This window comes from Arachis stenosperma, unplaced genomic scaffold, assembly GCF_014773155.1.
Source record: "Arachis stenosperma cultivar V10309 unplaced genomic scaffold, arast.V10309.gnm1.PFL2 arast.V10309.gnm1.Scaffold_100028, whole genome shotgun sequence".
NCBI lineage: Eukaryota > Viridiplantae > Streptophyta > Magnoliopsida > Fabales > Fabaceae > Arachis > Arachis stenosperma.
The window spans coordinates 970,986-996,616 of NW_026651370.1; the positions used below are offsets into that span (position 1 = coordinate 970,986).

Genomic DNA, 25,631 nt, shown 5'->3' on the forward strand with positions numbered 1-25,631 from the left:
CAATTTAAGTTTGGTGTTGTGATGAGCGGATAATTTATACACTTTTTGGCATTGTTTTTAGTATGTTTTGGTAGTTTTAGTTGAGATTTTAGTATATTTTTATTAGTTTTTAGTTAAAATTTACTTTTCTGGACTTTACTATGAGTTTGTGTGTTTTTCTGTGATTTCAGGTATTTTCTGGCTGAAATTGAGGGTCCTGAGCAAAAATCTGATCCAGAGACCAAAAAGGACTGCAGATGCTGTTGGATTCTGACCTCCCTGCACTCGAAGTGGATTTTCTGGAGCTACAGAAGCCCAATCGGCGCGCTCTCAATGGCGTTGGAAAGTAGACATCCTGGGCTTTCCAGCAATATATGATAGTCCATACTTTGCCTAAGATTTGATGGCCCAAATCGGCGTAGCAATTCGGCCTCAGAAATTCCAGCGTTAAACGCCGGAACTGGCATAAAACTTGGAGTTAAACGCCCAAACTGGCATGAAAGCTGGCGTTTAACTCCAGAAAAGGTCTCTACACGAAAATGCTTCATTGCTCAGCCCAAGCACACACCAAGTGGGCCCGGAAGTGGATTTTTCTGTCATTTCTGTAAACCTTAGGCTACTAGTTTACTATTAATAGGATCTTTGGACATTGTATCTGTACCTCATGACACTTTACATGTTTTCTTTGTGTACCTTTCACAGCATGAGTCTCTAAACCCCATGGTTGGGGGTGAGGAGCTCTGCTGTGTCTTGATGGATTAATGCAATTACTACTGTTTCTCATTCAATCATGCTTGCTTCCATTCTAAGATAATACTTGTTCTTAATCCGGATGAATGTGATGATCCGTGACAATCATCATCATTCTCAACCATGAACGTGTGCTTGACAACCACCTCCGTTCTACCTTAGATTGAGTAGTTATCTCTTGGATTCTTTAATCGGAATCTTCGTGGTATAAGCTAGAACTGATGGCGGCATTCAAGAGAATCCGGAAGGTCTAAACCTTGTCTGTGGTATTCTGAGTAGGATTCAATGACTGAATGACTCGTTCTACCTTAGATTGAGTAGTTATCTCTTGGATTCTTTAATCGAAATCTTCGTGGTATAAGCTAGAACTGATGGCGGCATTCAAGAGAATCCGGAAGGTCTAAACCTTGTCTGTGGTATTCTGAGTAGGATTCAATGACTGAATGACTGTGATGTGCTTCAAACTCCTAGCAGGCGGGGCGTTAGTGACAGACGCAAAAGTATCGATGGATATTATTCCGGCCTGACCGAGAACCGACAGCTGAATTCCGCTATGCTGTGACAGAGCATATGCAATCGCTTTCACTGAGAGGATGGGAGGTAGCCATTGACAACGGTGAAACCCTACATACAGCTTGCCATGGAAGGAGTCTTGCGTGCTTGAAGAAGGAGACAGTAGGAAAACAAAGATTCAGAGGATGGAGCATCTCCAAACCCCAACCTATCTTCCATTACTGCAATACAAGTAACCATTTCATGTTCTTCTGCTTTTTACAATCAATCCTGATAATTTCTGATATCCTGACTAAGATTTACAAGATAGCCATAGCTTGCTTCAAGCCGACAATCTCCGTGGGATCGACCCTTGCTCACGCAAGGTATTACTTGGACGACCCAGTGCACTTGCTGGTTAGTTGTGCGGGGTTGCAAGAGTGTGATTGCAATTTCGTGCACCAATCTTGAGCTCCTTGTTTTTCTTCATCTTCTCCCCATGGTACAGCTTTAAACGATGTCCATTGACCTTGATAAGTTCGGAGCTGGAAGGATGGCTTAGGTGATAAACTCCGTACGGTTCGGCCTTCTCTACTTTGTATGGACCTTCCCATCTGGATCTCAACTTGCCTGGCATGAGCCTCAGTCGAGATTTGTAAAGGAGGACTAAATCTCCAGGTTGGAATTCTTTTCTCTTGATGTGCTGATCATGTACAGCCTTCATCTTCTCCTTATATAGTGTTGAGTTCTCATAAGCTTCTAGGCGAAGGCTTTCCAGTTCTTGCAGTTGCAACTTGCGTTCAACTCCGGCTTTCTCAATTCCCATGTTGCACTCCTTTACTGCCCAAAAAGCTTTGTGCTCTACTTCAACTGGAAGATGACAAGCTTTTCCATAAACTAAGCGGAAAGGGCTCATCCCAATGGGTGTCTTGTACGCCGTTCTGTATGCCAGAGTGCATCTTGCAGCCTGTGCTCCAGTCTCTTCTATGAGGTTTGACTATCTTCTGCAAGATACGCTTTATCTCTTTGTTTGACACCTCGGCTTGCCCATTAGTCTGAGGATGGTAGGCAGTCGCAACTTTATGAATGATCCCATGCTTCTTCAGTAATCCTGTTAGTCTCCTGTTACAGAAATGGGTGCCTTGATCGCTCACGATTGCTCGTGGGGATCCAAAGCGACAAATAATGTGGTTTCTCACAAAGGAAACAACAGTGTTAGCATCATCAGTATGGGTAGGAATTGCTTCTACCCATTTAGAAACATAATCTACAGCTAACAGTATATAAAGGTGGCCATTAGAATTTGGAAATGGACCCATGAAGTCAATGCCCCAAACATAAAAAATTTCACAGAAAAACATAATTTGCTGAGGCATTTCATCCCTCTGGGATATATTGCCAAACCTTTGGCATGGGAGACAAGATTTACAAAATTCAACAGCATCTTTAAAAAGAGTGGGCCACCAGAATCCACAGTCTAAGATTTTTCTAGCTGTTTTTTGAGGGCCAAAATGTCCTCCACTCTCAGATGAGTGACAGGCCTCTAAAATGGACTGAAATTCTGATTGAGTCATACACCTTCTAATTACCTGGTCAGCGCCACATCTCCATAAATATGGGTCATCCCATATATAAAATTTAAACTCGCTTTTCAGCTTGTCTTTTTTATGCTTAGTAAAGTTTGGAGGAAAAATGCAGCTAACTAGATAATTAGCTACAAGTGCATACCAAGGGATTACCTCAGATACTGCTTGTAGGTTATCAAATGGAAAATTATCAGCTATTGGGGTGGAGTCATCTTTAATGTGCTCAAGGTGACTCAAGTGGTCTGCCACTAGATTCTGGTTACCACTCCTATCCGTTATTTCTAAATCAAATTCTTGTAATAGCAGTATCCAACATATAAGCCTTGGTTTGGATTCCTTTTTAGCTAATAAATACTTTAGAGCTGCGTGGTCTGAGTACACTACTACCTTCGTACCAAGTAAATAGGCTCGGAATTTATCTAGAGCAAAAACAATAGTAAGAAGCTCTTTCTCAGTAGTAGTGTAATTGGACTGAGCGGCGTTTAAAGTTTTAGACGCATAAGCAATAACAAAATGATCCTTACCTTCACGCTGAGCCAGCGCTGCTCCTACTGCATGGTTGGAAGCATCGCACATGATTTCGAATGGCTGGCTCCAGTCCGGTCCTCTCACAATTGAAGCTTGAGTCAGGGCGGTTTTCAGCTTATCAGACGCTTGTTTGCAATCCTCACTGAACTCGAACTCAATATCCTTCTACAGTAGTCTGGATAGGGGAAGTGCTACCTTACTAAAGTCCTTAATGAATCTTCGGTAAAAACCTGCATGTCCAAGGAACAAACGGACTTCCCTCACAGAAGAGGGGTAAGGCAAACTAGAAATAACATCCACCTTTGCTGGATCTACAGAAATGCCAGTATTAGATACAACATGTCCTAGTACGATTTCTTGTTTAACCATAAAATGACATTTTTCAAAATTCAATACAAGGTTCGTACTGACACATCTATCTAATACTCTAGATAGACTATCCAAGCAAAGGCTAAAAGAATCACCATAAACGCTGAAATCGTCCATAAAAACTTCCATACAGTCCTTAATAAGATCAGAGAAAAGGCTCATCATGCACCTTTGGAAAGTAGCTGGTGCATTGCACAGGCCAAAGGGCATTCTCTTGTAAGCATAAGTCCCAAAAGGACAGGTAAAAGTAGTATTTTCTTGATCCTCAGGAGCTATATGAATCTAGAAATATCCTGTATAACCATCTAAAAAGCAATAATGTGATTTACCTGATAGGCAATCCAGCATTTGATCCATGAATGGAAGAGGACAGTGATCCTTACGAGTGGCTTGGTTGAGACGCCTATAATCAATGCAGACCCTCTAGATATTCTGTACTCTGATAGCTATAAACTCTTAACAGAAATTATCTTAACAAATTCAAGTGTTTTGTTCATATTTGTTTTTTAAGTTTTAGAATTCAAATATACGACCCCTACATATGCGAATTAAGGTGCTACATCAATAATTATCATTAATAATTATATCCAAATCTGATAGATTAAAATATTGAATTTCAAAAATTTGGATAATTAGTTAATTACTCAAGAAAAAAAGAAAAGAAAAACCGAAAACCATGGCTAGTTCAATGTTAGGTCCGCCGCCCACTGCTCGCGACTTCTGTAGAGTAACGCCGATGGCTACACACTGCTTGTTCTTCCCGAGCCCTAACTTTCGCAGGCGCAGCATCACTCACCGTTCCACACTTTCCTCACACTCCATCTTCTTTGGCGCTTCACTTAAAGTCCATACCAATAGAAACCAGCTGGGTCGGTTCTCTCGCAGCCCCACTCCCATTTATTGTTCTTCTCAAGAGTTTGATGTTGTGATTGTCGGCGCTGGCATCATTGGTTTGACCATTGCTCGTCAGTTCTTGACCTCTTCCGACCTGTCCGTAGCCATCGTTGACAAAGCTCTCCCTTGTTCTGGTGCCACTGGCGCAGGTTTTTCTTTTCTTTTCTTCTTGTAGATTTCAGCTAAGCCAAAAATATATGTTGAAATTTCACCCTATGTGGTTTGGACATGTTAGGACAGTGGATCACATGGGAGATAACCGTGTGGTTAAGGGTTTTTGAACTCAATGAACTGATTAGAACTTTAGATTTAAGCATGAATGAGTTGAGTTGAATTATGATTCATGACATGGAACGATGCTGTTGTTGCTTGGTTCATAAATGAATTGAGTTGAATTATGATACATGACATGGTTTGAAACAGGAAATCATCACGTTATATATCTTTAGAAGTTGTTCTTTGATTATTTTCTTCAATTGCCTTACTCCATTTTCTTGTGTCATTTGAAACATGCGTTTATAGTGTTCACTTAACTGCTTAGCGGACTTGCTTTTTGACATTTACATTTGTGACTAATATTTTTTAATTATCATAGTGAAAGAACTTTTCTGAAATTTAACTAATCAATCACTTTTTAGACACTTTTTATCAAATCGACTAGTGAATGTAATATAGGTTTTGTATTTTTTATATGTATATTTTTGGATAAAAAGTTAGAAAATTTATTTTATGATGTATTTTGGTTAGTTAATAGTTATAGAATCTTTTCCCTCTTTGTTTTGTAATTTGAGCTACTTCTAGGGCAGGGATATCTTTGGATGGCACACAAAACTCCTGGGAGTGATATATGGGATCTAACTTGGAGAAGCCATCAATTGTGGAAGATGCTGGCAGAAAGCCTAAAAGAGCAAGGCCTGAATCCTACGGTGGAGCTGGGTTGGAAAAAAACAGGTGCTATAGTTGTGTATTTACCAATTTCTATTTTGTTCGTTATGCTCTTAACCAAGTGTCTGACTCCGCTTGAAGTTGCTTAAGAGAATTCATGATAACATATTGAAATACTATGTATGCTCCAACTAATATCAAATCCTTTAGATGCTCATTGGTTGCTATTAAATATCCTGAAGTAGTTAAGGGGTGGCTGGCTTTGAACTCTTTGGTCTCTGTCTAACTGTCATGAGAAAGGCTTTGGTGTTTGTAGTCATGAATGTATGATGCTGTGTATTCTGAATGATTAAAACTACAATATTGGCATATGATATGTCTTTTGATCCATAGGAAGCCTTTTAGTTGGTAGAACAAAGGCTCAGTTAGACATGCTGAAGGGGAGAGTGAAACAGCTTAATGAAGCTGGGTTGAAAGCAGAGTACTTGTGTAATAGTGATTTGTCCGAGCAGGAACCTGATCTCTTTGTGGACAAAGACAGTGCTGGTGCATTTCTACCAGATGACTGCCAATTGGATGCTTATCTTACAGTTTCATATATTGAAAAGGTGATATTTTTGTTTCATTTCTTTTTGCATATTTAGTTTCCAACTTGGGATTAATGCTTGATAAGTGCATTTTTACTTTTGGACTCAATCCTTGGCATGGTGCTGCCAGTTGACTTTTGATTCATAATCACGAATTTATCGTTGATATGTAGGTTAACAGGAGTTTTGCATCAAAAGGAAGATATGCAGAATTTTATAATCAGCCAGTAAAATGTTTCATCAGGTTGAATTCTCTCTTTCTTACTGTTGTTTTGAAAATAAGATGGTAGGGAAACAATAATGTCTTTCTTTTGTGCTTAGGTCAAATAGTAATGGAGAGGTTAAAGCTATTGAAACTTTGAGTCATACATTACACAGTAAGAAGGGAATTATTGTTGCAGCTGGTTGTTGGACCGGTTGTTTGATGCAGGATTCGTTTAGAAATTGGGGAATGGAATTAGACGTTCCTGTAAGGCCCAGAAAGGTATGTTCTTTTTGTCCATCCTTCATGGCTTTTCCATATAATTTCTTTTACAGTTCTAGGGAGGGCTTTAGAAAGAATGATATTGAGTAGTCTGATATCCATAAGTTTGTTGATTAATTGTAAAGTCAACCTTATTATTATTATTATTATTATTATTATTATTATTATTTGTTATTGTTATTGTTATTGTTGTTGTTGTTGTTGTTGTTGTTGTTGTTGTTGCGCATGATTCTTTTATGCTGATCTTGTAAATAGTCGTTTGAGCGACTCTCGAATTCCTTTTAAACATCCCTCTTTGTGTAGGGTCACCTACTTGTGCTTCAGAACTTTGATTACCTTCAATTGAATCATGGGTTGATGGAGGCAGGTTATGTTGATCATCCAACACTTTCTGATATAGAATCCTCTGAAGATGGACGATCTTTATCTGTTTCAATGACGGCAACCATGGATGCAGCAGGAAATCTTCTCATTGGTAAGCTGCCTTTTTACAACCTACATGAATTTGTCAAATGCGAAAGCTTCTTATATTGCCAATCTACATTGGTTATTATGTATGTTTCTTTCACATACTATTTATAGTGGATAACTTTATCTCCTGAGGGTTTTAGTTAACAATCATGTTTTTGGTAGTAGTCGTTCAATCACTTGTAATTTTTTTATTACTATTAGTATTTTGTTCTCTCTCCGATCTAAAATAATGGTTCACTTTTAAGTGTTGAGATAGCTTAAGAAAATGATTGAAAAAAGTATTGAAATTAGAAAAAGTTAACAGGTATTTTACAAAATTTGCCATTAATTAAATTTACCACTTGTTCTCTCGTTTCTACTATTCTACTGAGATATCTCTCCTTCACTTTTTCCAATCATGAAGTTATTTTGAATATGGGTATAATTGAGAAAAATAATTAATGTTGCATAAGTTTTCGAAAATAGAAAATTATTTTCGAACAACAATATTTTAAAAGTGAACAACTGTAAATTATGGTTATTAAATGGTTATGATAGGAATGAGTTTGGAATTCTTGATTGCAGTAAACTTTTTTCTTTTTTCTTTTCTTCTCTAAATACTTCTCTTTCTAGTTTTAAATTAGTTTCATAGTATCCTGAAATAGATAACTGTTTGCAATTAATGCCATTGCTTCATCCAATGTTCTAGAATTTTGACGTTGTTTGCCTGTTTTGTGATAACAAACCAAAATCTTATCCGATACAATACCAAGGGAGTAGCCGTGAATTTGTTGGTTTCAGCACAGAATTGGATGAATCTGTTGTCAGATATATATGGAAGCGGGTTGCAGAATTCTTTCCCAAATTGGAATTGCTTTCCTTTTCTAATCTAAGTGCAAATAGAAAAGTCAGAATAGGATTACGACCCTACAGTGAGTCACTACATTTCTTCGCAATGTTATGCAAATGAACTATTTATATTTTGGTTACATTTCCAGAATATATTTCACTTTCATCAAAATATTTGACTTGCATAACATTTACACTGCAGTGCCTGATGGGAAGCCAATGATTGGGCCTGTGCCTGGCCTCTCAAATGTTTACCTTAGAATATATTTCACTTTCATCAAAATATTTGACTTGCATAACATTTACACTGCAGTGCCTGATGGGAAGCCAATGATTGGGCCTGTGCCTGGCCTCTCAAATGTTTACCTTGCCGCAGGACACGAAGGGGGAGGGCTTTCGATGGTGAGTTCTCTGTAGCAGTTTTTGCTTTGAGAGTGTTATGTATCTCAGGAAAGTGGAAAACCACACCTTAAATTTAGCTATTGAGAGGGAAGAACCACTCTCCTTAAATACAACATCAAGTATCCATACTAACCGATTTGTGACATTGGGCACCCCATAATTACCTAAGTCCCTAACTATAAAACAATATATACATCACCCCTAGAGAGCCGACGTCCACGGTGGCTTCACTCTATCGACATTGACCCAGCCGCAGCTACTTTCCTACTGGCTAACAGTATTCGGTATTCACCTTAATCCAGCCTATAGATAACACTTTTGATGGCCTTGACAACCAGGTTTTGATACCATTGTTAAGTATCTAAGACAGGTGGGAAATTACACCTTTAAAGTTAGCTGTTAAAGGAAAAGAACCACTCTCGTTAAATATAAAATCAAGCATCTTATATTTCCCGATGTGGCACTTTGGACACCCCATAATATCTAAAGTCCCTCACAGAGTGACGAGACAGAAACACAACCTATCTTTGTATCTTGTTTGGAATAAGAAACAATGTCCCGAAGAAAGACTTCTTGTGTTTTCTGCATCTTCAAAATGTAGGGGCACTAGAGACAGGATTTCATTGTGCTTTTTCTGTCGCTGTCCCACGCTACTACTTAACAGGATATAGACACAAGTTTATTTTTGTCCCTGTCTCTGTTGTCTTTGTCCCTAAACTATTTAAACGCTACCTATAAAGATTTCAAATTCTCAAAACAGGATTTCAATAGCTTTGCCTATTTAAGCTAAAGCTACAGTCATCATGCTTTCTGAATTTGCATTATATCTAAGCAAATGCAATTGTTTTGGAGTTATTGACGAGTTTTATATTTATGAGATTATTACAGGCTCTTGGGACTGCTGAAATGGTTGCTGATACGGTGTTGGGCCATCCAACAAAAGTTGATTGTGCACCTTTTGCTGTGCATCGAGTACTTGATTAAAATTATTAGTTACTGTGGTCTAGGATGTGTAGCAGTTTAGGCATAAATGTTGCTTTCTAACATGCAATTTCAATAACCCAAAGTTGTCTAATAATGTTACTTCATTTTTATTATATTATCCTTTTTTATGCATTTTTATGTTTATATAAATTTGTAAAATAAATAAAATTATAAAATATGAGTGATATTAATATACCCTTTTATATATAAAAGATAATATTACTTTGTTTTAAGCATTGTATGTTTATATGAGTTTGTAAAAGAAAAAAATAGAATTTGTTTTATGCATTGTATGTTTATATAAATTTGTATGTTGTCCTATTGCCACGTGTTGCTAGTTCACCAGAAGTTGATGTAACCCCATTTTGGTGATCCGATGTTCCATTCTTTATATCTTCTGTAATGTCACATTGAGAAAGGCAGGAGTGGCTAATGCAATTTATTCACTAATCACTAACTAGTGGGTGACACTTGGTATTGGTCTTACCATTGAGAAATATATAAACATTATTGTGTAGAGAGATTATTACTGGCAGGATGAAGATTTCAATTTTTCGGAAGGCTTCATTATTAGAGCACTTACAAAAAAGTACAAGGAGAGTTTTAGGAAATTGGTAGTACTCATACATAAGAAAATTCATCCATTGTTGATTATAGCCATTTCTGTATATTTAATGTACTCTACGGATAGAGGAATATATAGAATTGAACATAGTAAAATAAGAAATTGAAAGATTTTGTTGAAATCGTTCGTTTGGAAATTTTTAGAAAAGTTAATTATACATTCTTCTCCCCATTGAAACAATAAAGCCATTATGTTCATTACTAAATTTGTTGAAGAGATCAAATAAAACTAAGATAGATCTTTTTTATCAGAGGTTGAATCGATCATCAGAAGAAGAATTAGGCCAAAAATTAAGAGAAAAGACAAGGTTAGGTCCATTAGGCTAAATGAGGACATCAAAAAGTCTAAAGATTACTCTTCAAGTTCATTGGAACTCATATATTTAGCATTAATTTTCAAAATTATGTAATCTATATTTTAGTTTGATTGTTGTTAAGATTTGTCAAAGACTTGATTTAGTATTGATTTGTTTAGTACTATTTTAGGTGTTTTAAGTTTAAATTAGATCTTATCCAATCCAATAAGATCAAATCTGATTTAAATTAGTTATAATAATTTTTAGGATCTTTAATTTAAATCAGACTTGATTTAAATTAATAAGGTTAATTTTAGAGTCATATATAAGAAGATCTGGCCCATTTTTAGGCTAATCTGTTAGGGGTCTATTTAAACATTTTTGTTAGACAATTTAAACACTTTTGATTAATAAAAATGTTTGAGTTGCTTTATGCATGTTTTGCATTGTGTGATTGATGTAAGGAAATTGTCGTGTTGGTCTAGAATTTCTCAAATAAATTCTCGTTGCAATTATAGTTTCTAAACCAACAAACAATCATCAATAAAAAATTTGGTTGTCATAAGTAACAAACCCCAAATAAGAATTGACTAAGTATTTAAACTCTGGGTTGTCTCACATGGAATTGTAATGAAGTGAATGATTATTGGCTATAAAGGGACAAGGGGTTTGATTTATAAAAGGGGTAAGAAAATAAATGGACAAGAAAGTAGACGGCAAGAAAAGTAAATCAAGTGAGCAATTTAAAGAAAGCAATTAATAAAGAGAGACATTCATGACAAATATTGAGAATATAGGTTTTCTATCCTAGTCATACATTGATTAATTCATCTTATTTAGTCAACTCCAACAAATGGAAGAAGGTATCATGTTATCATCACATAGGGAGAACATCAAACAAGACAAGTCAATCATATCACAATAATAAACAAGAATTTATCTTATTAAGTCATCTCGCATGATAGAAGAAGGTATCATATTATCCTCACACTCCAAGAAAGTAATCTCAATCCAAAAGTCCTAATCAACTTACTAATTGAATTAGCAAAAGATTAGCGTCAATAGAAACAATATTAGCTAACAATTCTAGATCACCAACATAGGTTGGATTTTCATGACTCAAGATTGCCTAATTACTCTTTCCAAGTCAAGAATACTCAAAATCTACTCTAAAGCCCAACCAAGCATTTTGTCAAACACTTGGTGGGTATAAAAGAAAAGCATAGTAAAAGTGCAAGAAATATTAAATCTACCAACTACCTGATGTGCGGAAAACGATCCGACACAAAACTCACCGGCAAGTGTACCGGGTCGCATCAAGTAATAATAACTCACATGAGTGAGGTCGATCCCACAGGGATTGAAGGATTGAGCAATTTTAGTTTAGTGGTTGATTTAGTCAAGCGAATCAAGTATTGGTTGAGTGATTTGTGTTTAACAGGAAGTAAATAACAGTAAATGTAAAGGGGGAAGGGTAGAATTGCAGAAATTAAAAGAAACTGAAAGTAAAAGGACTGAATCTTAAAGAACAAGAAAGTAAATGACTGAAACTTAAAGTGCAAGAAATGTAAATTGCAGTAACTTAAATTGCAAGGAATATAAATTGCTTGAATGTAAATGGGATTTGAGGACATGGATTTCAGAATTTAAGCAAGAGAATGTGAATTGCAACAATCAATAGAGCAGAAATTGAATTAGAAGTAATTAGAATTCAAACAGTAGGGAAATTTAGTGCAGCAAAGGTTCACAGAAGAACCAAAAGTAAATTGGGATCTCAGGACTCCAGAGACTAGGTAGCAAAGCCTAGATCTCAATTGCCTTCCCAGATCCAAGCTCACAAAGCAATTAACAAGAAATTGAAGAAGAAGCAGTAAAGGGAATGTAAATGGATTCAATTATGCAGAAAGGAATTAAAGAGATTTTGAATGGAGATTGAGACAGAATTTCCTCAATTCTTCACACCCAAAACTCAAAACAAGAAAAGTAAAAGTTTCCAAGCAAGAACGAGGAAGAAGAGAGATCAATTCTCCTCCCCAATTCTCTGAAATCTCAGTGAAGTCACCAAGAGAAGTTGCAGAATTCCAAGCTCCAAAGGAAGTGTAAAATTCAAAAGTCAAGTTAAAAGTAAGCCAAAGGTTCTAATTACATCAAACTAGCTCCTATTTATACACTTTCTATTCTTGAATCTTGGGATTTGGATGGGCTTTTGATTTTGTGAAGAAATGAATTAAATTGGATTTTTAATCCAATTTTCAGCCCAAGAACAATTGCTTCCAGGAGGCTGCCTTGCCCTTGTGGAGTGCAGGGCAGAAAATGGTGCGTGTTGGTGCTTGCGTGCTTGGTGTGTGATGCTGCAGGATGCTGCCCTGCCCTCGCGGAGGGCAGGGCAAAACTTTTTGGTGCACCAGATTGGTGCCTGTGCGTGCTGCTGGTGCTGCCGAGTGGTGCCTGTGCGTGCTGCTGGTGCTGCCGAGCCTTCCCTTGGTGCGCCAGAATGGTGCGCTGGCTGTGCACCACAAAATGCTGCCCTGCCCTCGCGGAGGGCAGGGCAGTGTTTCCAAAAGTGAAGTTCCAAGTTCGAAACTTGGTGGATGCACACGCTACTTCTTTTCCTTGGTTTTCTTGGCACCAAATTAAGGCTTAGTTTCTTGTTTCCTCATGGTGCCGTGTTCGATCCTTGTGGCAAGCAATGGTGAGCTTTTTCTTTGGATTTCTTCCTTTGTTGAGCCCGATATTGCCCTTGAGGAGGGCAGGGCAGTGTTTTTGTTCCCTTTGATCCATGGCATCAATTTGTGCTCTGCCCTTGTCGTGGGCAGGGCAGTGTTGCCTCTCAAGGCTTGTTTACTCATGTTGCCCTCCTAGAGGGCAGTGTGCCCTTGTGGAGGGCAATGTTTGCTTCCTCCCTTTCATGCGCCACGCTCTTTTCTCCTTGGGCCACGCTTTCTTAAGCCACGCTTCCTCTTTTCTTCTTTTATTCACCTACAATAAACCAAAACAACCACTCCAAGTATCACTAAATTCACAAGGCTTATAAATCAATTAAAAATCAATTAAATTTAGCTTAAAACTCATGAGTTAACATTAATTTCATGGTGGTTGTTTGATTTAAAGAAGTTATGCATTTTCACTCCAAATCAATTACTTAGGATGCAAGAAAGTGCATAAAGACTAACAAAACAAGTAAAATTAGCTTAAAAAATGGGTATATGATGACTTGTCATCACAACACCAAACTTAAATCTTGCTTGTCCCCAAGCAAGCATCAAAACTAAGAGAAATTGAAATGAACAAGAAAAGAACACATATCCTTATTAGCCATATATCAGAACTTGATTTTTGGGGTCTTCATGCAGACAATGATAACTCAAGTTATTGTTTGCTATTACATAGTTTACATTTTTCATCAAAGTTTTGCTAAACTTGCTGTTATAAGACTTACTTTTTAATTACTCCCTTGCTAACTTTTCTTTCTTATAATACTTAACAAGCTTATTATTCTTTTTGGAGGTTTGGTGTCTAATGTTGCAGTAGTAGCCTTTGGCTTCATTTTTTTCTTTTACTCAACATCTTTCCACCACAGACACATGGCTCACTATTTCTTCCTAGGATCATTGATGCCCAGCATCTCTTTGGATAACTAAATGTTTTGTATCTAAGTTGCTCTTTATTGTGGACTTTCAATTGGCCATCCCAAATCAGTTGATCTAAGTGACCGGGTTTTAAAATACCCCTTAGAATTTACTTATCCAAGCATATCTTAGTACAAGAACACCACAGGCATATGTCCTAGGGTCCAAGCTATTGGTGTCCAACCTTTATTCTTTGTTTTTCTTGCCACTTTGGCTTTTTCTTCTTCCTTTTCTTTCTGTTTTTGTTCTCAAGGGCTTTTTATTTATTGATAAGGGTCTTTATAACAGCAAGCCAACTCACACTTGAATGAGAATGAGATTATGCAATAATTATTTCATGAGTTATGCATTTAATCAAACATATATACCACCATTAACTTCCATTCTACTTATGCAACATTGGATATTTCACTTTTCAATTCAAACCAAATCTCTTTTATTCAAGCATATGGGAAACAAAACAAAATTAAAGCTAAGTGATGAATGACAAGCATTATGCAAATCATTTCTCTAGCTACTTATTGAACAACAGAAAGTACAAGAAAAAGAAATAAAAAGGAAATAAACAGTGGAGGCATATTATGTTTCAGACATGCTTCTCCTTATTAAAAGAGTGAAAGAAGGTGAATGAAAGAACTTTGCCACCTTCTATTGGTCGTGGCTGCTGCTTGATTCTCCCTTCTTCTTCTTTCTCTTCCCTAGTTTGGAATAATCTCGGATCTCTTCACCAGGACATCTTCTACCCCAGACAGAATCTAAGAGTCCTGAGAGCCCAACATCTTCCAATCTTTTAAAGGTTGCCTCCGTATAGTGACGAGACCTTGCTTGTTGCTTGGCTTCAAATCCAGGGCATTGCTCAAATGGCTTGATCTGAGGATTGAGTGTTGGCAAATTGTGGGTCAAGTACTCCAACCTTGCTTGCATGTTTTCATCATTCTCCATTCTTTGTGCATATCTCACTTCTCCCATGGTGTGATGAATATTCTTCCATTGATACAAGTTGTGACTGTATTTCCCTGCTTTAGCTTGACTAAAATACAGCTTATCATATGATTCTTTGAATTCTTTGTATTGCTCTTTTTGTCCTTCAAGAATCTGTGCTTGAAATTCTTGCTGTTGAGTCATCATTTGCTGTTGTCTTGCCTCTCCTCCATTTGACGCTGCCAAGCTTCTCTCTCCTCTTTGTCTTTCAGATATTGCTCCCTAAACTCTGGATGGGGCTCTAGATATTTCTCTTGGCACCCCTGATTTTGCTCTTGTTGAGTCTGCATGAGTTGTTGAGATAGTTCTTCTATCGCCCTGTGTAGCTGGCTCATGTCTATGGCATTATGAGCTTGATTTCGTCCTTCCTCTCTTTGTGATCTCCTTTGCCTGGGAGCTACCACCCCCTCTGGATCATCTTCTTCAATTATTCCTTCCATACTCTTCTTAGTGATCCCTTTTCCCTTTTTCACTTTTTCTGTGTCCTCATCTTCAAAGATTACTCCAGCTTTGTCACAGAGCCTGAGGATGGTACTTGGATGTCCAAGACCACTTGATTTGCTTGTGCTATTGGCCATCTCTTGAATACTGTCGGCTATGAGTTGTGTGAGGTTGATATCACCTCCATGCAAGATGCAGTATGTCAAGAGTGCTCGTTTGATTGTGACCCAAGAAGCGTTTCCAGTAGGAAGGATAGATCTCCTCACTATTTCATACCATCCCTTAGCCACAGGAGTGAGATTTATCCTCCTCAAGTGACTTGGAACTCCCTTTGAATCTCTTTCCCAATCTGTATTTTCCACACATAACCCCTGCAAGATCTCATCAGGATTGTTTTCCATCTACAATCTGGTTTCATAACTGGGCTCTGCATAAGTTATGGTTCTCAACTTGAGGGCCCTTGTGTTGGCAGCTGGGCTAAAACTCACTTCAACTCCTCTGACATAACTTGTGTAAGGAGCACTATCTTTGTTTTCTTTTACAGCATTTGCATAGAACTCCCTGATCATAACTGCACTGATGTCAACAAGAGGAGCACATAAAATTTCCCACCTTCTTTCTTTAGTGATTTGCCTCATGATGGGATATTCCCCATCTCTCAACTCAAGGCCTTTCTCATAAATGACATTCTTTGTCTCCATGAACCTATGATATCTCCCTTCATGGAATTGGGATCTAAATTTGGTTGCATCAAATGATGGAGGTTCGGCTACCATAGGTTCCTTTCCCGGCCTTCTTTTTGAACTTGAGGAGGCCATTGGATTTGAGGTAAGAAGAAAGAAAAAGTGAGAATAGAAGAAGTATGTGTTGTGTTTGGGATGAGTTTTGGTTCGGTTTTGTTGTGTGAGATAAGGGAATTATGTTGGTTTTGGGAGTAGAAGAGATTATGGCTTTCATATGAAAGTGGCTTGAATGAGTGTGTAGACCGTGTTGGTGCCAACGGCTATTTATAGGTGGATTCTTCAAGCTTTCCAACAAAACCATAATGAGTGAGAAAGGGACTCGTTGGTGCTCATGAAGGGTTAAGATTGAGTTGTTCATCCAAGGGATGCATGAAATGGACGGTCTGCATGTATTGTTGAGGCTTTGACGAGGATCCTCCTCCCATTGGCTGCATGCGTTTAGGTGTTCAAGGATGCATGCATGCAAATTCTGTTTCCCCATGAGCGCGTTCTTCTAGGCACATGTGACCATCCTCACATAGCTTATCCTAGCCGTGGCCCCTCCTTGCTTTTGTCTCAATCTTTTTCTCCTGCATGAACCAATACAACTAGCCTTAGATCATCAATATAGTCGTTGGCAATTGATTTGTACTAAAGGAAAAGAATTGTTTTGTTTTGTTTATTATTATTTATTAAAAAAAAAATTTTTTATGGTCAATTGTGTCCCTTAATTAAAGATGCTAAAAGTTGGTGAACACCAAACTTATCTTTTATTGAGGGGACGGCTTAGCAATGCAAACCATTTTTCACAATTGATATATTTTTTTAAAAAAATTTGATGCATGATCCCTTTCTGTATGGTTTTGATTCCATGATTGGGAAATGATCTTCTGAACATTGTTACACATGTAGACACCAAACTTAGTGTTTGGTCATATGCTCCATCAAAAGAATTACGCATATGTTCTAAGAATAGCTCCCTTTCTTTTGAAAAGCAAAAATTAAGTGTGCCTTAAGGGACACCAAACTTAGAAGTCTGACTTATGCTCTAAAATATGCATTTATCAAATATGAAAGTTCAAAATCATACTCAGGAAATCATAGCTTATTAAAGAGAAGACAGAAATCTTAAATCATGGGTTGCCTCCCATGAAGCGCTCTTTTATTGTCACTAGCTTGACATTGGACTCCCTTTAGGGTGGTTGATGTTGGTGATGTCTCAACTTGTCACCTCTCACTGTAAGCTTTCTCTGTGTGCCTTGATGCTCAATTTCAATGTGCTCAAGAGAGAGTACTTGGTTGACAGTGTAATAATCTTTTGTTCCCAGCTGTTGATACACTAGTTGCACCTTATCACCTTTGGCAAATCCTTCAGTTGGGATTTTCTTATTCTTCCACCCCTTGTAGGCCTTTTTCTTGTTTTTCTTCTTCTTCTTCCTTGTTAATATGCTTCCTTTGACAGTGGCTTGAGTTGTGATACCTTCCTTTTTGTTTATCATCCCATCTTCTTTTTGAATTCCTTTTTCTCCTTGTACAAGCTCACTCTCTTGTTCTATTGTTTTGTCGGTTGCTTGCTTTGAAAGGAAGTCACCACTTGTCTTGCTTGGTTCTTCATTCCTTTGTAATTCTGGAAAGACTTTCAAGGTGATGCTTTCCTCATGCATCCTGAGGGTTAGCTCTCCCTGTTCTATATCCACAATGGCTCTAGCAGTGGCCAAAAATGGTCGACCAAGTATTATTGAGTCATTTCCATTTTCTGAAGAGTCCAGGATCACAAAATCTGCCGGATAGATGAACTTGTCAACCTTAACTAAAAGGTTCTCAATCAGCCCTTTAGGATATACTACTGATTGGTCCACCAACTCCAACGATATCTGTATTGGTTTCACCTCCTCTATGCCAAGTGGTGCACGAAATTGCAATAACACTTTTGCAATCCCGCACAACTAACCAGCAAGTGCACTGGGTCGTCCAAGTAATACCTTGTGTGAGCAAGGGTCGATCCCACGGAGATTGTCGGCTTGAAGCAAGCTATGGTTATCTTGTAAATCTTAGTCAGGATATCAGAAATTATCAGGATTGATTGTAAAAAGCAAAAGAACATGAAAAAGGTACTTGTTTTGCAGTAATGGAGAATAGGCTGAGGTTTGGAGATGCTCCATCTTCTGAATCTCTGCTGTCCTACTGTCTTCTTCATCAAACACGCAAGGCTCCTTCCATGGCAAGCTGTATGTAGGGTTTCACCATTGTCAGTGGCTACCTCCCATCCTCTCAGTGAAAATACGTCCCTGATGCTCTGTCACAGCATAGGCTAATCATCTGTCGGTTCTCAATCAGGCCGGAGTAGAATCCAGTGATTCTTTTGCGTCTGTCACTAACGCCCCGCCCTCAGGAGTTTGAAGCACGTCACAGTCATCCAGTCATTGAATCCTACTCAGAATACCACAGACAAGGTTTAGACCTTCCGGATTCTCTTGAATGCCGCCATCAGTTCTAGCTTATACCACGAAGATTCCGATTAAAGAACCCAAGAGATAACTACTCAATCTAAGATAGAACAGAGGTGGTTGTCAGGCACATGTTCATAGTTGAGAATGATGATGATTGTCACGGATCATCACATTCATCCGGATTAAGAGCAAGTGTTATCTTAGAATCGAAGCAAGCATGATTGAATAAGAAACAGTAGTAATTGCATTAATTCATCAAGACACAGTAGAGCTCCTCACCCCCAACCATGGGGTTTAGAGACTCATACTGTGGAAAGTACACAAAGAAACGTGTAAAGTGTCATAAGGTACGGATACAATGTCAAAAGATCCTATAAGTAGTAAACTAGTGTCCTAAAGTTTACAGAAATGAGTAAATGACAGAAAAATCCACTTCCGGGCCCACTTGGTGTGTGCTTGGGCTGAGCAATGAAGCATTTTCGTGTAGAGACCTTTTCTGGAGTTAAACGCTAGCTTTCATGCCAGTTTGGGCGTTTAACTCCAAGTTTTATGCCAGTTCCGGCGTTTAACGCTGGAATTTCTGTAGGTGACTTTGAGCGCCGGTTTGGGCCATCAAATCTTGGGCAAAGTATGGACTATTATATATTTCTGGAAAGCCCAGGATGTCTACTTTCCAATGCCATTGAGAGCGCGCCAATTGGGCTTCTGTAGCTCCAGAAAATCCACTTCGAGTGCAGGGAGGTCAGAATCCAACAGCATCTGCAGTCCTTTTTGGTCTCTGGATCAGATTTTTGCTCAGAACCCTCAATTTCAGTCAGAAAATACCTGAAATCACAGAAAAACACACAAACTCATAGTAAAGTCTAGAAAAGTGAATTTTAATTAAAAACTAATAAAAATATACTAAAAACTAACTAAAAGATACTAAAAACATACTAAAACAATGCCAAAAAGCATACAAATTATCCGCTCATCACAACACCAAACTTAAATTGTTGCTTGTCCCCAAGCAACTGAAAATAAAAATAGGATAAAAAGAAGAGAATATACTATAGATTCCAAAATATCAAAGAAACATAGCTCCAATTAGATGAGCGGGACTAGTAGCTTTTTGCCTCCGAACAGTTTTGGCATCTCACTCTATCCTTTGAAGTTCAGAATGATTGGCATCTATAAGAACTCAGAACTCAGATATTGTTATTGATTCTCCTAGTTAAGTATATTGATTCTTGAACATAGCTAGTGTATGAGTCTTGGCTGTGGCCCAAAGCACTTTGTCTTCCAGTATTACCACCGGATACATACATGCCACAGACACATAATTGGGTGAACCTTTTTAGATTGTGACTCAGCTTTGCTAAAGTCCCCAATTAGAGGTGTCCAGGGTTCTTAAGCACACTCTTTTTGCTTTGGATCACCACTTTATTTCTTTCCTTTTCTTTTCTTCTCCTTTCTTTTTTTTTCGAAAATATAAATTTTTTTTTGTATTCACTGCTTTTTCTTGCTTCAAGAATCAATTTGATGATTTTTCAGATCCTCAGTAACAGTTCTCTTTCTCCTCATTCTTTCAAGAGCCAACAAATTTAACATTCTTAAAAACAACAAATTCAAAAGACATATGCACTGTTCAAGCATTCATTCAGAAAACAAAAAGTATTGTCACCACATCAAACTAATTCAACTAGTTTCAGAGATAAATTTCGAAATCCTGTACTTCTTGTTCTTTTGTGATTAAAGCATTTTTCTTTTAAGAGAGGTGATGGATTCATAGGACATTCATAACTTTAAGGCATAAATTTTATTAATTATGAACTAAGAACAAGACTCAAATATAGATATAAGATGAAACTAAAAATAAAAATAGAAAATAAGACAAGAAAACAAAAAAATAGGCTCCTAATGATAGAGGTTTTCACAGAGTTAGAACTCAACAACCTTGATTTTGAGAAGTGGATGCTCCCTCAGCTTGAGAGGAGAGCTTTTGGCGTTTCATCTCTTGAATTTCACGCCCCTGCTTCTCTTGTTCCTTCAGCAATTTGCAGAGCATGCAGTTTTGATTCTGCTGTTCTTCCTTCAGTTGCTCCATAGTCTCTTGCAACTTGTTAATAGATGCTTCTAGGTTGGCCCAGTAGCCAATTTCAGGGAATTCAGGGAGGAACTCATGCGCCCTCCTTTTGATAGAGTTGTCTTGCACTTGTCCTTCCATTGACTTCTTGGTGATTGGATGCTCAATGGGTATGAACTCATCTACTCCCATTTTCACCCCAGCCTCTTTACAGAGCAAGGAGATCAAGCTTGGGTAAGCCAATTTGGCTTCAGTGGAATTCTTATTTGCAATTGTGTAGATCTCACAAGCAATCACATGATGCACCTCCACTTCTCTTCCAAGCATAATGCAATGAATCATCACTACTCTCTTGATGGTGACCTCAGAACGGTTGCTAGTGGGCAATATGGAACGCCCAATGAAGTCTAGCCAACCTCTTGCAATTGGTTTGAGGTCTCCCCTCTTGAGTTGGTTTGGGACACCCTTTGAATTGGTTATCCACTTAGTCCCAGGGAGGCATATGTCCTCTAGGATTTGATCCAACCCTTTATCTACTCTCACCATCCTCCTATTGAAGGAGTCAGGATCATCTTGCAGTTGAGGCAACTTGAAGATTTCTCTTATTTTGTCCAGATGAAAGTACATAACTTTCCCTCTGACCATAGTTCTGTAGGTATGGTAAGCAGTTCCAGTCATTCTCTGCTTATCTGTCAGCCACAGATTTGAGTAGAATTCCTGAACCATGTTCCTTCCAACCTTTGTCTTAGGATTGGTTAGAACTTCCCATCCTCTGTTTCGAATTTGCTCTTGGATCCCCGGATATTCATCTTCTTTCAGATCAAATTTAACTTCCGGGATCACTGACCTCAGACCCATTATTTTGTGATAATGGTCTTCATGTTCTTTAGTTAAGAACTTCTCTTGATTCCAAAGATTCTTTGGATTATTCTCTTTCTTGCCTCTTAAATTGGTTTGTTTTCCCTTGGGAGCCATGATATTGATGAATCTTGGCTTAGTGATCACGGAAAAGCACACCAAACTTAGAGGTTTGCTTGTCCTCAAGCAAAATAAAAGAGAGAAGAGAGGGGGAGGAAGAGGAAATTCGAATGGTGTGGTGGAATGAGGGAGCCAAACGTGAATTTATAAGGGAGGGGAGAAGAGATTTCGAAAAAATTAAAAATTAGAAAGAAGATTTGAGGAGATATGGGGAGAAATTGAGAAAAGGGTGAGTTTTTGAAGAAGATTTGGGATTAATTTGAAATAGATTTGAAGAATGGTTTTGATTTGTGAAGATTTGAAAGTGAATGATGAAAGGTTGAAGTGCATTTATGTAGAAGAGTATGGTTAAAAAGAGGAAAGTTTGAAAAAATTTGAGTTGAAAACAAAAATGTGGTCCCCCCACCTTTCTGGCGTTAAACGCCCAGAATGGCACCCATTCTGGCGTTTAACGCCCATTTGCTACCCCTTTTGGGCGTTTAACGCCCAGCCAGGTGCCCTGGCTGGCGTTAAACGCCAGAAATCCTTTGTCACTGGGCGTTTTTACAAAACGCCCAAGATGCTGCACACCTGGCGTTAAACGCCCAGAATGGTGCCCATTCTGGCGTTTAACGCCCAAAATGGTACCATTACTGGCGTTAAACGCCCAGAATGATACCCATTCTGGCGTTTAACACCCAAAATGCTCCTTACTGGCGTTTTTTCGCCAGTAAGCTCATTTTCTCTGCTTTTTGAGCTGAATCCTTCTGTAACTCTGTGAATTCCTTCATTTTTGATTCTTGCCTCTGTAAGAACTAATCATACAACTTCCTAATGACTGGGTTGCCTCCCAGCAAGCGCTTCTTTACTGTCTTTAGCTGGACTTCTGTTAGGAATCACTCAAGCCTCAGTTTTGAGCATTCCTGCTCAAAATTTCCTTCAAGATAGTGCTTGATTCTCTGTCCATTTACAATGAACTTTCTGTCAGAATCAGTATCCTGAAGCTCAACATATCCATATGGTGAGACTCCTGTAATCACATACGGACCCCTCCACCGGGATTTGAGTTTTCCTAGGAACAATTTGAGCCTGGAGTTGAAGAGCAGAACTTTTTGTCCTGGCTCAAAGACTCTGGTTGACAATCTCTTGTCATGCCACTTCTTTGCCTTTTCCTTATAAATTTTTGCATTTTCAAAGGCATTGAGTCTGAACTCCTCTAGCTCATTTAGCTGGAGCAGTCTTTTCTCACCAGCTAACTGTGCATCCATGTTTAGGAATCTGGTTGCCCAATAGGCTTTATGTTCCAGTTCCACAGGCAAATGACAGGCCTTCCCATACACCAGTTGGTATGGAGAGGTTCCTATAGGGGTCTTGAATGCTGTTCTGTATGCCCACAGAGCATCATCCAAGCTCTTTGCCCAATCCTTTCTCCGGGCTATCACAGTCCGTTCTAGGATTCTTTTTAGCTCTCTGTTAGAGACTTCAGCTTGCCCATTTGTCTGTGGATGATACGGAGTTGCCACTTTATGGCTGATTCCATATCTAACCATAGCAGAGCATAGCTGTTTATTGCAGAAATGAGTGCCCCCATCACTGATTAGCACTCTGGGAACGCCAAATCTGCTGAAAATGTTTTTCTGGAGGAATTTCAGTACGGTTTTGGTATCATTAGTGGGTGTAGCAATTGCCTCTACCCACTTAGATACATAGTCCACTGCCACCAGAATATAAGTGTTTGAGTATGATGGTGGGAATGGTCCCATGAAATCAATTCCCCATACATCAAACAATTCTATCTCTAATATCCCTTGTTGAGGCATGGCATATCCGTGAGGCAGGTTACCAGCTCTTTGGCAACTGTCACAGTTACGCACAAACTCTCGGGAATCTTTGTAGAGAGTAGGCCAGTAGAATCCACACTGGAGGACTTTAGTGGCTGTTCGCTCACTTCCAAAATGTCCTCCATACTGCGATCCATGGCAGTGCCATAGGATCCTTCGTGCTTCTTCTCTGGGTACACATCTGCGGATCACTCCGTCAGCACATCTCTTAAAGAGATATGGTTCATCCCAAAGGTAATACTTGGCATCTGAAATTAATTTCTTTCTTTGCACACTACTGTACTCCTTGGGTATGAACCTCACAGCTTTATAGTTTGCCATATCTGCAAACCATGGAGCTTCCTGAATGGCAAAGAGTTGCTCATCTGGGAAAGTCTCAGAGATCTCAGTAGAAGGGAGGGACGCCCCAGCTACTGGTTCTATTCTGGACAGATGATCAGCTACTTGATTCTCTGTCCCTTTTCTGTCTCTTATTTCTATATCAAACTCTTGCAGAAGCAACACCCATCTTATAAGCCTGGGTTTTGAATCCTGCTTTGTGAGTAAGTATTTAAGAGCAGCATGGTCAGTGTACACAATCACCTTTGATCCCACTAGGTAGGATCTAAACTTGTCAATGGCATAGACCACTGCAAGTAATTCTTTTTCTGTGGTTGTGTAATTCTTCTGTGCATCATTTAGAACACGGCTAGCATAATAAATGACATGCAGAAGTTTGTTATGCCTCTGTCCCAATACTGCACCAATGGCATGATCACTGGCATCACACATTAATTCAAATGGTAATGCCCAATCTGGTGCAGAGATGACTGGTGCTGTGACCAGCTTAGCTTTCAGGGTCTCAAATGCCTGCAGACACTGTGTGTCAAACACAAATGGTGTGTCAGCAGCTAACAGGTTACTCAGAGGTTTAGCAATTTTCGAAAAATCCTTAATAAACCTTCTATAGAATCCTGCATGCCCAAGAAAGCTTCTGATTGCCTTAACATTGGTAGGTGGTGGTAATTTTTCAATTACCTCTACCTTTGCCTTATCCACCTCTATTCCCCTGCTTGAAATTTTGTGCCCAAGGACAATTCCTTCAGTCACCATAAAGTGACATTTCTCCCAGTTTAAAACCAGGTTAGTCTCTTGGCACCTTTTCAGGACAAGTGATAGGTGGTTAAGACAGGAGCTGAATGAGTCTCCATATACTGAGAAGTCATCCATGAAGACTTTCAGAAATTTTTCTACCATATCTGAGAAGATAGAGAGCATGCACCTTTGAAAGGTTGCAGGTGCATTGCACAGACCAAAAGGCATCCTTCTATAGGCAAACACGCCAGAAGGGCAAGTAAATGCTGTCTTCTCTTGGTCCTGAGGATCTACTGCAATTTGGTTGTAGCCTGAATAGCCATCCAAAAAGCAGTAATAATCATGACCAGCTAGTCTTTCTAGCATTTGGTCTATAAATGGTAAAGGAAAATGATCCTTTCTGGTGGCTGTATTGAGCCTTCTGTAGTCAATACACATGCGCCACCCTGTGACTGTTCTTGTAGGAACCAGTTCATTTTTTTCATTATGAACCACTGTCATGCCTCCCTTTTTGGGGACAACTTGGACAGGGCTCACCCAGGGGCTATCAGAAATAGGATAAATAATCCCAGCCTCCAGTAGTTTAGTGACCTCTTTCTGCACCACCTCCTTCATGGCAGGATTTAGCCTCCTCTGTGGTTGAACCACTGGTTTGGCATTATCCTCCAACAGAGTTTTGTGCATGCATCTAGCTGGACTAATGCCCTTAAGATCACTTATGGACCACCCAAGAGCTGTCTTGTGTGTCCTTAGCATTTTAATCAGTGCTTCCTCTTCCTGTGGATTTAAAGCAGAGCTTATAATCACTGGAAAAGTGTCACCCTCTCCCAGAAATGCATATTTCAGGGATGGTGGTAGAGGTTTGAGTTCAGGTTTGGGAGGTTTATCCTCCTCCTGAGGAATTTTCGAAAATTCCCTTACTTCCTCTAGTTCTTCTTGATAAGGTTGAGCATCTTTGAAGATGTCCTCAAGCTCTGACTCTAGGCTTTCAGCCATATTGATCTCTTCTACCAGAGAATCAATCATGTCAATGCCTATGCAGTCATCTGGTGTGTCTGGATGCTGCATAGCTTTTACAGCATTCAACTTGAACTCATCCTCATTGACTCTCAAGGTTACTTCCCCCTTTTGTACATCAATGAGAGTTCGTCCAGTTGCTAGGAAGGGTCTTCCTAGAATGAGAGTTGCACTCTTGTGCTCCTCCATTTCCAGTACCACAAAGTCAGTTGGAAAGGCAAATGGCCCAACCTTGACAATCATGTCCTCTATTATGCCTGATGGGTGTTTAATGGAGCCATCAGCAAGTTGGAGG

The 25,631-nt window shown here is 38.9% G+C and overlaps 1 protein-coding gene across 4 annotated transcripts; it reads left to right on the plus strand.

The window, feature by feature from the left end:
* Positions 1-4,358: 4,358 nt before the first annotated feature.
* LOC130959958 (uncharacterized) lies at positions 4,359-9,388 on the plus strand. Of its 4 annotated transcripts, none has more exons than XM_057885355.1 (9): positions 4,359-4,747; positions 5,400-5,549; positions 5,877-6,091; positions 6,244-6,314; positions 6,392-6,554; positions 6,858-7,029; positions 7,778-7,936; positions 8,056-8,255; positions 9,144-9,388. In XM_057885355.1, the coding sequence occupies exons 1-9, from the start codon at positions 4,381-4,383 to the stop codon at positions 9,237-9,239; spliced, it is 1,593 nt and encodes a 530-aa protein (XP_057741338.1). In that variant the 5' UTR covers positions 4,359-4,380; the 3' UTR covers positions 9,240-9,388. The 4 variants fall into 4 exon arrangements, with proteins under 4 accessions (XP_057741338.1, XP_057741340.1, XP_057741339.1 ...); XM_057885357.1 differs by having other exon boundaries at positions 8,167-8,255; XM_057885356.1 differs by having other exon boundaries at positions 6,401-6,554.
* Positions 9,389-25,631: the final 16,243 nt, after the last annotated feature.